The 17329-nt window shown below is 31.2% G+C and overlaps 1 protein-coding gene and 1 pseudogene across 1 annotated transcript; both read right to left on the reverse strand.

Annotated features, from left to right (window-relative positions):
• Positions 1 to 4547: 4547 nt before the first annotated feature.
• On the reverse strand, positions 4548 to 9894 carry LOC132032566 (cytochrome P450 98A2-like). The gene is made up of 4 exons (XM_059422200.1): positions 9341 to 9894; positions 7008 to 7405; positions 5763 to 5956; positions 4548 to 5315 (listed from the first exon to the last, which is right to left on the reverse strand). Exons 1-4 carry the CDS (start codon positions 9825 to 9827, stop codon positions 4865 to 4867), a joined length of 1530 nt encoding a protein of 509 aa, XP_059278183.1. The 5' UTR covers positions 9828 to 9894; the 3' UTR covers positions 4548 to 4864.
• A 5788-nt stretch (positions 9895 to 15682) lies between these two features.
• LOC132034632 (photosystem I subunit O-like) overlaps positions 15683 to 17329 on the reverse strand; it is a 4045-nt pseudogene continuing 2398 nt past the window's right edge.

Here is a 17329-nt window from a genome sequence, read left to right on the forward strand (position 1 = left end):
CGTTCCGCAACAATAACATGTGTGTTATATATATGTTCACTTACATATGATTCTAAAACATACATGCATTCCATATCGTACGTTCTCGGATGACATGTTATCTTTACTTTTGTTATACTTCCGCCCTACTCATGTTATTGCTTTCCGCCTTACATACTCAGTACTTTTATCCGTACCGACGTCCCCTCGCACGGAACGTTTTGCATTTCGTGCGGATAAGAGCCCCGAGAGTTATTGGAGAGCAACCGCGTAGGACTTCCAAATTATTTAGGTATCAGCAAGTGCCATTACCCCGGACTTGCTATCTTTTGGTACTTTTCTGCTAGTGTAATACACATTCATATGTACACTCTTAGAGGCTCGTAGACATAGTGGGGTATGTAAATAATGTACATGGTTATGTTGGTTTTATTTTGGTCTGTGATACTTTCCTGTTAGCCTTGCGGGCTTTATGACACTCGAGATTTTTGTGGCGACCTTGTCGGTTCACATATGTATACAGATGTTTGGTTTTGGAATACTTCTATGCTGGTCCTTTTCTGCGTGCAGCTGTTCTTTGAATTACATTAGATACCGTTCAAAGTAACTGTTAAGTTAGGTGGTTCCCGGCCTATGGGTCGGAGCCCGTCATACTCCTCGTCGGGGTGTGACAAAAATACCCCAAGAAAAAAAAGTAGTACGAAAGTACCTTTAACGCAGCATTTTTATGCGTTATATAAAAGTGAGTTAACGTCCCCGTTAAAATCCGTTACCCGAATTTTATTTTATTTTTTTTAAAAAGAAGCTAAATTACATAACACACTATTTTAGTGAGCTATGTAACCAGGGCAATTTGGCCATGTCATGTATAATATACAATTAGTGTCTCCATTCATTACTATGCAAAGTTTCCATTTCTAAAATATACTCTCTCTCTCTCAATTTATGTGAACCCTTTACTATTTGGGGAGTCTACGAGGTGATTCTTTGACCACGCTTTCCTTACATTTTTTCTAAATTATTTTCATTATAAATTATCATGACTTATGGTACTTTTAATGTAGTTTCCAAATATATAAATTTTATTTTTACAAACTTGAAAAATCTTTGTCAAAATTTAAAGTCAAAGTTATAAAGTTTGACTTTCGTACTCCGAAAGATTCACATTAATAGAAACGGAGGGAGCATATTTTTTTGGTAGCAAATCAAACTTCCTAAAATATTTATAACATTAATTTTTTTCTAAAATATTTATAATATTAATTTAATGTTCTAATACTATAAGAGCCTTTTAACAAATTTTTATTCTCTTATCTTTGATATTTATGAAAAAGTATTTATTCTTATAAAAAATATTTATTCTCTTATTTTTTGATAATTATATTTTTTAACAAAATTTTTAACCTCTTGTTCATTGACTTTTTGCTCCCTTTTCTTAGTTAGTGTTTGTTTAGCTAACTCTAAAAACAATTGAGTCTATGATCTATTTATAACTGACAAAAGTAAATAATTTTCGATTATAATTGAGGGTTAATTATTTAAATACTCATGCAATAAAAATTAATTCGGGATACACTCCTTGTATTTAAAAATGGAACATTTACACCATTTATACTATGAGAATCATGCACATACACTCTCTATGAGTATAGTCGTAACTAAATGTATTTACTAAAAGATAAATTAAAATTATAAATAATACAAATTACTTAATAAATATGCCAACTGTTGTTATTAACTTTCTCGCACATTAAGCAGCAAGTTATTTTAGTTATATTGAGATATAATATGTTATTATATAAGAATTCCTCATCTTTAGTTTCTTTATTTATTCTTCCGCTTTATTTGAAAATTATTTATTCCGATAAAGTGTCATTTGCGTAATATTTCTTAAGAAGTTAAGTTTTTTTGTTTGAAAAATTAGGAATACATCACTATAATTAAAAAAAATGGTTTTTTTTTTTTGCCAAATATGTTAAAATTCTAGTTATCTTTCCATTAAATACTCATGTAATAAGAATTAATTCGAGATACACCCTTGTATTTTAAAATCAAAGGTAGGATTTTCACAATATAAGTGGTGTAAATGTTCTATTTTAAAATACAAGGTATGTACCTCGAATTAATTATTATTTATATTAGTATTTAGTGTAATTAATCGTCACTTATAACACAAATTATTTAATTTTATCGGTAAATAGATCTTAGACTTAGATTGTTTTTAGAATTAGCTAAACAAACATTAATGAAGAAAAAAAAACCAACAAGCCACTGAACAAGAGGATAAATAATTTGTTAAAAGATAATTATTAAAAAGTAAGAGAATAAATACTTTCTATAAGAATAAATGTTTTTCATAAATATCAAAAGATAAGAGAATACATACTTTGGTAACAATTAGTTAAAAGATTCTTATAGTATTAGAAGATAAATTAATACTCCTTCCGTTCACTTTTACTTGTCCAGAACTTTGCATAATATTTCTTAAGAAATAATAAATGAAATGCATAATTTATCACGATATTCATATTAATTGATGTAAATTTTTAATGGACTTGAAACTGATTTGAAATGAGTAATTACTACTATGGGTAAATTAGGAAAAAAAAAATTATCTTCTCTTAATATGCTAAAAGTGACAAGTAAAGGTGAAAATATATTTTTAGAATACTAGACAAATAAAAGTAAACAGAGGAGTATTATAAATATTTTAAAAGATGGAAACTTTTGCATAGTTTTTGAAATGGATACAGTTGGATTAGTTAAGTAAGTAAAAGTTCGCGGGTAGGCAGGTTGAGTACGCAATTTAGGCTTACGAACACCAATTACGACTATACTTGCATAAGCGCACTAAAATAGTGCGAAATTATGTGTAATTTAGTTTTATTCTTTTTTTTTTAAAGAGAAATTATTAATCATCAAAACTAATGTCGAGACCATCGTCATTCTAAGATATTTCTACATTTTGTGCTTTAACGTTAATGAAAAAATTTAGTGGTAAAGGATAAAAAGTGGAGCAAGATTTAACAAATAATTGAATGAGAAAAGTCATATTAATTGTTGGAAGTAGAAAGATACGAGGAATTAACTCACTTTTACATACTTGTTTAAAAAAACGCAAGTAGAAAATATGTCAAAGGTAATTGATCGAACGCTAATTATGTACCATTTTTTTTTTTTATTTAGGGGGTTGCATTGATTTCCACAAAACTTTAAATATATCTCATTTTGGTAAAAAAAATGGCTAGAGGACGGAAAGATTCTCTGCCGTAATTATCTCTTTTTATATATATATATAAATAATTAATTAAAAATAAAATAAAATTTCACTCCCCGCCCTCCCTACTATTTTATCACCTTAATTAATCCTACTTTACCAGAGGTCAACATGAAACCTTTCTCTTTCTTGTGTACTAATTTTTTTAAGTCTTCATGTTTTATTTGTTTGTGCACAATCTTAGTATAACAGACCATAAACCCTTAAAGTCTTTTCTTTGCCTAGTTATAAGACTAATCCAAATAGCAAATTCAATGTCTCCTAGGAGTAAAAGTTGCAGCGGGTAGGCAGGTTGAGTACGCAATTTAGTCTTATAACACATCACATGCTTTCCATAAATCGAACACCAATTACGACTATACTTGCTTACTAACTTGGACTCATCCGTAACAATAAGGAGTTACCAATATTCTCTATATTATTTAGACGGCTAACAGGTCAATTTTCACGAAATTATGAAATATCTCGCGTGAATTCTAGCTACTTCAACTGGAATTAAGTGTCAGACATTATATAAGAACCAACTAGCTGAACCGGATCCTTTAGCTTGTAACTATCATCAGAGATGTCATGATTATTAATCATCAAAACTAATGGCAAATAACTGGAGACTCATCGTCATTCTAAGATATTTCTACATTTTGTGCTTTAACGTTAATGAAAAAATTTAGTGGTAAAGGATAAAAAGTGGAGCAAGATTTAACAAATAATTGAATGAGAAAAGTCATATTAATTGTTGGAAGTAGAAAGATACGGCAGTTGGAGCAAATTTGTATTATATTGAGGAATTTTAATCAATTTAGGTAGTATTAAAAGACAAGATTCATCAACTTATTCAATGTTTGTTAATTAGTTGATGATGTCTCTTCTTGTCCTTTATTAATGAATAATGTTTTAATAAAGGTGTCGACATACTTGTTTAATCATCCTGGCGCAGACAACGCAAGTAGAAAATATGTCACATACTTTTCATTGATCGAACGCTAATTATGACTACCTTTTTTACTAACCTATACTCGTCAGTAACATCAAGATTATCAAGATTCTCTATATTATTTAGGGGGCTGCTAAGTTGATTTCCACAAAACTATTAAATATATCGTACGAAAGTGAATTCTACTCCTGCTTGGAATAAGTATCACACACCATATAAAACCAACCACCAAAACCAGGTTCTTTGACTCGTAGCAACCAACCGAGCTGCCATGTTTATTAATCTTCCAAACCATAATTCAACAATAATTAAAAAAAAAAAAAAAAAAAAAAAAAAAAAAAGGAGGACGTTTAGGAATAGGACAACAATATTGAAACTTCACATTATTGATACTTTTGGAACAACGATTATATTTATTCCCCATATATATATATATAGATTACAATTCCATCATACTTCAAATAACAGTAAATTAATTAAGTCCCAAAGTATGTCAAACAACATCAAAAACGTAAAAAGAGGGTGAGCGTAACATGAGGAGATGACCTCATCTAAATTGTAGATCTAATCAGCTCCATCTGACCGCCAGCCTCCATAGTGAAGCTTCCGGCTACAGCTTCCACTGTAGGACAGGAGTTGAAGTGAGTGCTTCGGGTGAATGAGCTTCAAAGATGTTATATCATAAGAACACGTTCATACAAGTGATCAGGCAATCTAGGAGTAGGAACAACTTGTAGAGGCGTTTGCATGTAAGTGACAGTTCCAGGGCTCTCCAACATGTCAATGTCCTCACGGTTGACTCCATGAGGTGGAGACCATTTGAAATGATGTAACAAGTGAGCTAACATAGATGTCACCAAATTGATAGCAAGATTTGTGCCAGGACAAATACGTCTACCAGCACCAAAAGGTAACAATCGAAAATCATGACCCTTCATGTCAATATCCTCCTCAATGAATCTTTCAGGTCTGAATTGCAAAGGGTCGTCCTTCCACACTTTTGGATCACGTCCAAGTGCCCACACATTTACATGCACAATGGAACCTTTAGGAATGTTGTAACCACCAACTTTGACATTGGCACTAGCCATATGAGGGAGCATTAGTGGAGTTGGAGGGTGCAACCTGAAAACACGAGAGGGTTGAATTGTGCATTTATGAAAATTCAAAGCCTGTTCAGTCAAGCTTCTAGAAAGTCAAATTAAATGTGTTTATTGTTTTCAAAAAGTGCTTATATTGGAAAATTGAGGTGTTTGACCAAATTTTTTAAAGAAAAACTAAGTGATTTTGAGTAGTAATTGAAGTTGTTTTTCAGAAATTAAAAAGTAATTATTCGCCAGAAGCATTTTTGGGACATTGGCCAAGCTCGATGATCTAATATTGAAAAAAATGTCTTTCAAATTGATTAGCCAAACACAAACTGTTATTCTCCAAAATTACTTTTTCCAATATACACTTTTGACAAAAACCATTTCTCAAAATAAGCAGATTTTAGAAATTTGATCAAACAGACTTTAATCGATTTAGATTAAATTATCATCATTGAAACTGATTCGTAATACTAAAACAAACCTCAGTGATTCCTTGACTACACTTTGTAGGTAGGAGAGCTTAGACATATCCGATTCGATTACGACACGGTCCGACCCGATAACCCGGTCTAGCTCCTCTTGGACCTTCTGTTGAACCCTTGGGTTCTTGACTAGTTCGGCCATAGCCCATTCAACTGTTATAGCCACTGTATCCATCCCAGCTGTTACCATATCCTGCAATAATTGATTCATAACACATTAAAATAATGATTTAATTAAGTCAACAATTTTCTTCTAGTGGAAGACATGTTAATCATGATCACGCAGAGCCAAAAAGATTGTGCTGTTTTCCACTTGTAACACCTAACTGGTCCAATTCTTTTACTTCCACTATTAATTTGCTACTTTCATTTCTTGTTTACTTATTGGTCCCTGTTAACCTAAAATTGAAGAAAAGAATATGAGTTCGAATTGACGTGCTCTTATCGTCTTCAACTTCGCTTCCTTTTTTTTCTTTTCTTTTTAAATTATAATAATCCTTTTCTTAAATTGTTTTCTTCGTTTGAAAACCTTCCCATGCATTATAACAGAAATAATACCTTTGTCACATTATAAATACTCGATGGCAATACATAGTTACCAATTACTCCTATAAAGGATGAGGTAATTTTTTTAAAACTCGTTATTACCATTTTACTTGTAATATTTATCTTTTACATGCTCTTTAAGAAAACATTAACTAAAACGATAATTTGACTCAGTTATCCTTATTTATTATTTGATCTTATCGTAATACTAATATTCTTTCTTTCACCATATTAATCTATCTACATTTATAAAGTAAGGGTAGAGCTTAAAAGAATTAATTAATTCTATCTTGATTTTCTAAATTGAAATATATTCTAGACCAAGTATTTATAGTAATCACAACAAGTAAAACGGATCAAAAGGTGTAGAGGTAATGCGAATATCTAACAACAATATATAGAAAAATATTTTGTTTGTAAAGAAATTCAACTGAGAGAATGTTACGCGCTCTGCCCCAACTTATGTGACTTCTTTTCGCATTTCGAGAGTCAAATTTTTTAGTTTTGACAGGGAATTCAAACATGAAATGTTTATGTTTTTTAAAATTAAATTTACATATTTGTTACGTAAAAAGAACCAAAACAGTAATTGATAATTTAAAAGGCATATGAAAAGATCACGGTAAATAAAATCTCATTTGACTCTCAAAATTCGAAAAATGCTACATAAATTGAGACGGAGGAAGTAATATACTTACCCAAAGGAGGCCAATAACAGTGTCATCACTAAGCTCATATTCTCTCTGTAGAGTGAGCAAAGCATCAACAAAGTGTTGTTTGGTTTCACCAGTTTTCTTCCTTGCAAGAGTGTGTTCTTCCAATATAACCCTAGTAAACCTATCCAAATGACTATCTTGAGCCTTGAGAGCTTCATTGTCATCCTTGAAAAAACAACGTAGCCATGGAACAAACTCTCCTAGGTTGGGTTTTCCTCCAATTTTCATCCCATTGGAGACTATTTCTTTGAGTTCTTGACCTTGTGCATCAACCTTACCTTCTGAGTTCATAAACCTCTTCCCAAATGTTAGCCTTGTTATGTTGTTGAATGCTAATGATCCCAAGTACCTCCTCATTATCAAGCTTTTACCTACATTGCCTGCATATTAACAAAGACGGATTCAGTATTTTAAGTGTATGAGTTCTAGATTGTAAAAAAAAAAAAAAAAAAAAAAAAAAAAGTTACTCGGTTTTTGATAAATTATTAATGCATATTAAATGGCTTTTCAACACAAATACAATCTCTACAAAAACAATTTTCTTAAAAATGAGATAAATGACTTTTCTAATAGAATTAGTAGGGAAAAACAAATTGCACAAGCTAAGTAATATTCAACATTTATTGTTTCCTGCCTATCCTCCAAAACACTCCACCCCCACTCCACCCTCATAGACCACATCCCTACCAACCCCTACACCCTATCCCACTCCCATGGTGTTTGCCTAGACTAGATAAAAATATTTTTTAAACAACTTATTCTTCTTACATACCAAAAGAAGAAAATAATTAAGTAGAACACCGCTTATTTTCTAGAAATATATATTCCAAACAAATGTTTTCCGTGGAAAATAATTCTCTTCATACCAAACTAGTGGCGGATCCAAATTAAGTGATACGTGTGGGTTACGAAAATCATTAGTTTTTGCTCAAACTCTATACATGTATCAAAAATTTTACTAAATATCATCAAATATTTGATTGTGAACCCAATTAATATTGTATATTAATTTTAAATTATTACATGAATTTATAAATTTCAAATCTTAAATCCGTCTCATTACCAAACGCCCCCCTAGGTGTGATCACTTTATTTTACCAAACCTCCTTATGAAGATCAATCATCACAAACAAAAACAGACATGTCGCCAAAAGAATCTTTTGCCGTGGGGTCTATTTCAAGTCTTTTTCATTGATTTCGTTGATATTAGGTGCATGAAAATCTTTTTCTCGTGGGCGCCAATATCCATATAAAATTCTGAATAACATTTTTATGAATGTATTTAACTTATATATAGTTAAAAATTATTATTTTCACTAACTCATATGTGATAACATTAATTTATAAAAGATTATACTCTTGACAAAACATATTTTCGATCTATATTTAACATTGATCTTGAATCACGGTGTTGATTTCATAATTAATTATTCTAATGAAGTATTCCTAATAAAAATGTGCATGCATGATGTATCAACTATGACATGATAGTGTTTAGACAAATATCAACTTGGTATACTCAAGTGATGAAAGATTCTAAATCGTCCAACCAACTCTCGGATGTGAAATTCCACACAAGAATTAATTTATAGTCAAAATATACCTTTGATATGCCTTAACTTTTTGTGCTTTTTGTATAAAAGAGAGTTCCAAATTAATTAATGAAACATATCTCTATCAGCCTGAGGCTATTTTTGAAAGCTTACATTGCTGATCTAACTCATCCAAAGAATGGTTTCTGTCCCATTCTCCGGAGGATTAGGAAGATTTGGCTCCCAAACCTTTCTACTTTTGTAAATCCTATTTCATATTCAATAAAATGTTATGCTCTAAAGGGGCAGCGGATCTAGGATATTCTCTGAGACGGTTCGAGAAATAAAAATGTAGCGCCCGAGGCTTGAACTTGAAACCTCAAGGTGAATTTTGAACCCCCTAAACCACTAAACCAACCCCTACTCCTGTGTTTGAGGTGTTCAAAATCTATATATGTACATAAATCATATAAAAATACCTTATATATACAGTGTAATTTTTTGCCGAGGGTGTTCACTTAACGGGCTTAGATCCACCCTTGGCTCTAAGGTGTAGGGATGAAAAATTGATATAAAAAAATAAAATAAAAATCTATATAACAACGTCGTTTGTCTGGATATTGTTTGACTGTTATAATGAAATGTTGTTATAGAACATATAATATAACATAACATGAAAAATCAGTTCCAAGGAAAACTTGAGACTTTAGTGAAACGTTGCTATAGAGGAATCATTGTTATAGAGAGATTTAACTGTATAAAGAGGAAAAGTGAAAAGCGTACCTGGCTTTGCAGAGTCTCTAAAGATGTCCTGGATCATGGCAGTGACTTCATCTTCTCTAATTGGCCTAAGAGCTTCAAGTCTCTTGGAAGTAAAAAGCTCAAGATTGCATAGTTTTCTCACTTTCACATAGTGATGGCCATAATCAGCCCAAATCAAATCACTCCCATTTCTACTCACATTTGCCAAAGGTTTAGTCCTAAACCTATCAGCTAGACTTTGATCATTATCTTTCAAAACTTCCTTAGCAAGTTGTGCATTATTTACCACCACATTTAGTTGTGAACCAAGGTAGAACGAGAATATGGGACCATATATTTCCGACCACTCGGCGAAGCACCGGAACCTTAACGGCGTTATGTCGTAGAGGTTTCCGATGATAGGCCACGGCCGTGGTCCCGGTGGCAGCTTGGCTTTCAGCTGGTGGTAGACATTGTAAGCAATAAAGATAAGAAATAGTGACACTGGAATTGCTAAAGGAAGAGCCATTTGGAAAGGTGTGTAATGTGGGAGGGAAATGAGGAAGCCAATGGTCCCTTTTAAGGTTGGCGGACTGCTAGTTTGGACAGAAATAATTTATGTATTAAAATTGGATATGTTGTTGGTTACAAAAATGAGAAAATATAATCTCTACACAGAATCTAGCATAAGTTATAGGAGTACAATGTTTGGTTGGTTTTTTCGGATCTTTTTCACATAAAACATAACACCGTCAATACAATATTTTGTTCATGTTTTTCTTTTATGCATAACTAATACATATATAAGTTATGAGAAAATTTATGTATTATTTTGTACGGGATAAAAGATGAAATAACTAATACATGAGTAACTAAATCGTATATAACTAAACTCTGGATAATTGAGTCTTGCATTACTAATACTTGCATAAGTAGTCCCTACATTACTAATACCTATTCTAACCAGCAACAAAACGACCCCTTAGTTACTGTTCTATGGAACGAGAAAAGTCGTTACTGTTCAAAAGTCATCGATCTATTTTGATGATTTTCTTTTAATAGGAAACAACTATGAGGTATTAATTAATGACCATGTTTTCATTTTTCAACTTTGGTGCGTTAGGTGGACTAGTTTGTTGGATTTTTTTTATTTTTTTTTTTTTAAATCACAAATGACAATTATCCTACTTTCCTATAATGGTTACTCATCGACTAATCTAATGGTGTCATTATTCAATTGCTTTCTGGTTATTATTGCATTAAGTAGTGATTTCAAAAAGGAACTTGTCTTTCCTTTCTTTACTTTTTCCTCACAACGAAATTTTTCATGTTGCACTGAAAAGTCATTTACGGATATATGTATGTGATTTAAGAATAATTTGGGATGAATATTCAACCGACTACGTAAATCAATAGTTCAGCATTTAAACGCTAACATTTAGTAATCGAAAAATATTTACTCTAACAAATACTCTACTAGTCAAGTTAGATATGCTCCTATCATTAGGCTCACCAACCAAAGTGGACCTTCTTTTTAATTATACTGGATATTTAAACAAACAACTCATTTCTTTAATTTAGAAGTTATAAATCCATAAATAAAAAACAGAGTAAAATATGAACTGACTATTTATAATTTGCCACTAAGTAATTAGTTGCCCCCATGTTTAAATTGATCATTAAATTCTATGCCAAATGATAACCTTATCCCAATTTATTTGGTGGATGGCATTTTCTCTTTTTTATTTTTTAATTAAAAACATTAACTCATGGCATGTCAAGATTTTGTGGCTTTCTTTCTGTTAGTAGTTTCCAGAGAGGCACTTGTGCATAAATCTCTGTTGGTGGAACTATTCTCTGTTGTTGCAATGACAAGTGTAGGCTTCTTTTTAAATAGAGCGTATATCCTATATTTGTGCTTAATATATATAAATAACTTAGCAAAAATCTCGTAACTTTTGTTTCTTAGAATAAAAACCCAAAAACTAAAAAATTTTGTTCCGTCTATGCTAAAAATTCAACTAAATTTAGCTTTTTGATGAAGCAGTCAACTGGATTTAGGTCTATTCTATCACCAACTTTTGGTTGAATAACAAATTAATTATACATCCCCCATGTATGTTATTGGTAAGGAATCCGCGACTTTTGTAGGACAAAAAAAAAAAGTTGAACCAAACTAATACAAAAAAAAAAATATAACATAAATAGGATTCACGCACTAATTTAGTGCGTGAAAGGACCAACCTTTCACGCACAAAATTTGTGCGTGAATGAGGCCTACATATCTTGTCGGATCTTTTGTCTCTTCTTTTTCTCTTTCTTGCACCATCTTCAACCATTCCCTTCATTTTCTTCTTCTTATTAATTACTTTTCCTCCTCTTTTTTTTTTTTTTTATGGTGAACAAATAAATGGGTCCTTTTTTTTTTTTTTAAGTTGAGAATCAAAGAATATTGAGAACACATATAGATTTTTTGACGGTGCACCTTTTATTCTTTTTTAATTCTTCTTTTTGTTTTCCTGTTATTATTCTGCTAGGATCTTGGTCTATCTAATCTTTTGTTTGATTTATCTTTCTCTCGTTTCCTTGTGTATAGTTCATTTTGGGGTCCGGAACCAAAATGACTCAATAAAAAATTAAGTGAACCAAAATACCCCAACAAAAAAAAGTTACGGAGCCGTTAACTGCTTTAGCGCAGTATTTTACTACGCTAAAGAATTTTTTTTTTTGCATAGCGCAGTATTTTACTGCGCTATAGCTAGCACTGAAAAAAAAAATTTGGTAAACTTTTTTTTTTTTTTTTTGAAAAAACTTAGTGTTTTTTCCATACTTTGACCAATGATTAGTCGTGTGTCAAGACTCCGAAAAGTTAATATTTTATATAGAACCTGATATTTTTTTTTCATACAATAATGTAGGCCCAATACATCAAGGATACATAAACGTTCGGATAGTCATTTTAGGGGTTGAAAAGGTGCCCGAAGTAAGTTTTGTTTGAAAAAAAAACTTAGTGTTTTTTCATACTTTGACCAACGATTAGTCGTGTGTCAAGACTCCGAAACGTCAATATTTTATATAGAACCTCATATTTTTTTCTGCGTACAATAATGTAGGCCCAATACATCAAGGATACATAGACGTTCGGACAGTCATTTTAGGGGTTGAAAAGGTGCCCGAAGTAAGTTTTGTTTGAAAAAACTTAGTGTTTTTTTCATACTTTGACCAACGATTAGTCGTATGTCAAGACTCCGAAATGTCAATATTTTATATAGAACTTGATATTTTTTTCTGCGTACAATAATGTAGGCCCAATACATCAAGGATACATAGACGTTCGGATAATCATTTTAGGGGTTGAAAAGGTGCCCGAAGTAAGTTTTGTTTAAGGTTTAAGTATTTTATTTTTTAAGGCTTTGATTTAAGCGTGTTATTTTTTAATCAAGACATAACTTTATTTTGAATATAAATCTAATTCTAAAAATATAAGGTGAAAAACTAGTTGTAAAGTGGTCAAACTTTAGATGGTCATAACTTTGCGCTTGGTCAAAGTATGGAAAAAACACTAAGTTTTTTTCAAACAAAACTTATTTCGGGCACCTTTTCAACCCCTAAAATGACTAACCGAACGTCTATGTATCCTTGATGTATTGGGCCTACATTATTGTACGCAAAAAAAATATCGTGTTCTATATAAAATATTGACGTTTCGCCTTGACACACGACTAATCGTTGGTCAAAGTATGAAAAAGACACTAAATTTTTTCAAACAAAACTTACTTTTCGGCACCTTTTCAACCCCTAAAATGACTATCCGAACGTCTATGTATCCTTGATGTATTGGGCCTACATTATTGTACGCAGAAAAAAATATCAGGTTCTATATAAAATATTAACGTTTCGGAGTCTTGACACACGACTAATCGTTGGTCAAAGTATGAAAAAAACAATAAGTTTTTTCAAAAAAAAAAAAAAAGGTTTACCAACTTTTTTTTTCTTCAGTGCTAGCTATAGCGCTTGGAAAGAAAATCTTGCGCTATACAAAAAAAAAAAAAAAAAAAAATTCTTTAGCGTAGTAAAATACTGCGCTAAAGCAGTTAACGGCTCCGTCTCAGTAACTTTTTTTTTTGTTGGGATATTTTGGTTCACTTGATTTTTTACTGAGTCATTTTGGTTCCGGACCCCAAAATGAACTATACACAGTGAAACAGAGAAAGATAAATCAAACAGTATTAGATAGACCAAGATCCTAACAGAATAATAACAGGAAAACAAAAAGAAGAATTAAAAAAGAATAAAAGGTGCACCGTCAAAAAATCTATATGTGTTCTCAATATTCTTTGATTCTCAACTTAAAAAAAAAAAAGACCCATTTATTTGTTCACCATAAAAAAAAAAAAAAAAAAAAAAGAGGAGGAAAAGTAATTAATAAGAAGAAGAAAATGAAGGGAATAGTTGAAGATGGTGCAAGGAAAGAGAGCAAAGAAGAGACAAAGATATGACAAAATATGTAGGCCTCATTCACGCACAAATTTTGTGCGTGAAAGGCCAAACTGTAACTTTTGCAGTTTGGTCCTTTCACGCACTAAATTAGTGCGTGAATCCTATTTATGTTTTTTTTTTTTTTTTGTATTAGTTTGGTTCAACTTTTTTTTTTTTTTGTCCTACAAAAGTCGCGGATTCTATTAGTAAGTGTCGAGCTATTATATTTCTTTTATGAGAAAATATGTTAATAGAAAATGAACATTGTAAAGGAGGACATGGTTTCTTCATAATTCACTGGTGTTCAACCTATATATATATTTATTTTCTTTTATGATCATGACACTTATGATTTTATATAACAAAATCCACAATAAATCATATTTCCTTATAAATGAACTAGAAGTCTGGATACGAGTTCGGTCAAGTTCAAATACTTGTAGTTTTTATTCAATTAGTATATTTGTGTTATGAAATTTATAAATATGTATAAATATTAAATTTAGAACTCAGTTACTGTCACTCAAAAGTTCGTCATTTTAAAATCCAAAATTCATAAAATTGAAACCCCCCTCTTTATATCCTCAATTCGTCTCTGCGGTACGCTTGAATTCATTTAATTTGAAATGCTTTTTCCTTTCAATGTTGGTTATCCAAGTCCTTTTCATGCTTCGGTATTTTTCCTTAATTTAAAAGAGAAATCTTCAGAAGTATTTCAGGCTCCGAACCATATCATTAATGGAATTTCCCCCACAGGGGGCGGCTAGAGCTTTGGGCCCCAATTTTTTTTTTTTTTTTTTAATATTATCATAATTTAAATTGAGATTGGGTACTTTGTGAGACGACTAGTTGTTGTGTAAATGTTGTACTACTCTAGCTGCAATTTATGTAACACTCTTGCATAAATGTTGTACTCTTTCCGCCGCAATTTATGTAACACTTTCTTTCTTTAAAAGTCAAACAAGAAAAAAAAATTATCGTAATTTAATTGGATGCCCTTTAAATATTTTAAATTATTAATTATTGTGACTTAAAATACTTTTTATATAGCTTCCGATTATCTAAATTATTTTTCAAAAAACTTAAAGATTGTATGTCCTAATACACAGTCAAAATAAAGAAGTTTGACTCTTAAAATCCGAAGTGTATTACATAAATCGAGACAGAGAGAGTCTAATTTCTTAAGAGTGGTACAATTATATATTTATTATTTTCTTCTTTTAATAAATGACGGAAGATTTTAAAAGATAGTGTACTCAACCTAACTCTTAAATCGTTGTCACAAACATGTTAGAAGAGTCATATCGGAAATATTAAAACAATAAGATTTCAAGCTCTACAAATATGAGATGTTTTTATTGAAATTAGTAGAAGATAGCGAGGACCTAAAAATTAAAACGAACCTACTTATTTAATAAAATTTGAGTTTGAAGTTTTTGCACTTTCATTCGGTATGACTATTTGGTGTGATATATTAGTTACGATCAATTCAGTTAACAAAAGTTTACTATAAAAATATGCATTTTGATTTCCCATAGATTCGCTAAGGTCACGTTTTCTTTTTTTCTTTTTTTTTCTTAAAAAATATAGAGAAGAAGAAGAATAATAATTTACAGTCGGTATGATATCTGCTAAGGTATTTGCACTTGAGATGAAATATAAATCGAAATTCGTTAAGAAACCCGTAATGTATAGAAAGAAACACTATATAAAAATGTGAATAATGAAACCATAAAGTTTGACACATAGTAGACCAATTTATTTTTTTCACTTCAAAATAGATCTAAGCAATTCGAAGTCTTTGTAATATATTTTATTTCCGATTTACTTGTTAAGCAAATGGGCTTATATCCTCTGACTCGTAATAAAAGAAACCCTTAAAAGTATAGAGAGTAGAAGTATTTGTCACCCATAATATTCTGAAAATAAAGAAAAGGCAGAGTTAAGAAATTGAAACCGTCTTCATCACACACACACACCCAAAAAAAAAAAATAGAAGTATTTCTCTGTCCTTCCCCTAAAACCAATTTAACCAAAAGTGAGGCACAGAAACAAGCCCAAGTGCCAAGAGACCAGCCATACCCTGTCCATAAGTCAATGATACAAGCGCAAAGATGTAAATATATCCCTGCCGTTATAAAATGGTGCAAATATACTTTTTCTTGATGGGAGTTTTTTTAAAATTATTTAGGTTATTTTTTAATTAAAAAAATTTCACGTGACTTTAAAAAAAGTCTACCTATTTTTTTAGTAGACGTATTTTTCTAAAGCCGTGATAATTTTTTCCTAGCGTGTCGGGGATGGTTCGTTTAAGAAAAATATCTCGGTGACTTTAAAAAAATAAGCCTACCCTTTTTTTTAAAACGAATCAGACCCGATCCATCTGGAAAAAAAATAACTATGTGGCTTTAGAAAAGTATGTCTACACAAAAAAATAAAATGGATAGACTTTTTTTTTTTTTTTTTAAAGTCACGTGGGATTTTTTAAAATTAAAAATAACCTAAATGATTTTTAAAAAAAACTCCATCAGCGAAAAGGGTGTATTTGCATCAATTTGTAACGGCAGCAGTACATTTGCACCATTTTGTAACGGCAGATGTATATACACACTACGTTTGTAACGAGGGATATATCTGCTCTAAATCGCAAAGTGAGGGGTATATTTGTACTTTTGTCCATGATACAATTTCCAAATTAGAGTTGTGATCAAAATATTGACAATGAAAAAACTTACGGACGTCCAATATTTATACCATACCACATAAAAGATACTCAACTGCATAGCAAAATGATGGAAAAATAAAGTTATTAAAAATCACTTCTTCTATGGCCAAGCATATAAGTGTTCACAAAATAATCTGTATAAGTTTAAATAAAGTTTCAACACAATCTGTAAACCACTTAATAAAAATGACACACAAGATAAAAAATACTTAACAAAGAAAATACTTAAAACCATTAAACTACGTAAACTAGAAAATGAACGAGAAACGTTGTTGGAAAAATAAAAATATTTTCAGAATATGATCGAGCCCACTTAGTTCAAAGTGTGTCCTTAAGGAAACTATTCCCCTCACAGTACTCGAGGTTGATGGAATATCCCCTCCCAGGATAGAACGATTATCTTACCATAATAGTAGTACTCCAAATTCAAGTAGCGGCGAACCACCCAACGGCAGTGTATCACACAGAATAAAACAAGAGAGTTTTGGAGAGAAAGGTTTTATTTTGTTTTTTAGCGCAGAAAATTTTCGTTATGAATTCTGGAACAAATCAGGAATTTATAGCAGTTGGAGATACTGATTCTGAATGTTTGCAACCATTCAGATCAGTCACCAGGTTTTTGGAGGGAAATTCGAAAATATCCGGGAAGAGAAAAACAGACCGGCCGGTCACAAGTCGCGGTCGGTCCGCGTTGATGTTTTTTGTTTTTTTTTCTATTTAATTAAATAATTAATTGATTAATTAATTAAATAATTAAAGAAAAGTTTGTCCAAAAAGATAATCAATCAATCTTTTCCAAATCCAAATCCAAAGCCAAAGCCTAAGCC

This window comes from Lycium ferocissimum, chromosome 10 (genome assembly GCF_029784015.1).
Source record: "Lycium ferocissimum isolate CSIRO_LF1 chromosome 10, AGI_CSIRO_Lferr_CH_V1, whole genome shotgun sequence".
Taxonomy (NCBI): Eukaryota; Viridiplantae; Streptophyta; class Magnoliopsida; order Solanales; family Solanaceae; genus Lycium; species Lycium ferocissimum.

What these genes read in the sequence shown, in the direction of transcription:
- LOC132032566 (XM_059422200.1), bottom strand. Translation starts at nt 9,827, where the DNA reads ATGGCTCTTCCTTTAGCAATTCCAGTGTCACTATTTCTTATCTTTATT. An exon ending in TAGAGACTCTGCAAAGCCAG is followed by an intron (nt 7,406 to 9,340) that starts GTACGCTTTTCA and finishes GTTAATATGCAG; the next exon opens with GCAATGTAGGTAAAAGCTTG. An exon ending in CTGTTATTGGCCTCCTTTGG is followed by an intron (nt 5,957 to 7,007) that starts GTAAGTATATTA and finishes CAATTATTGCAG; the next exon opens with GATATGGTAACAGCTGGGAT.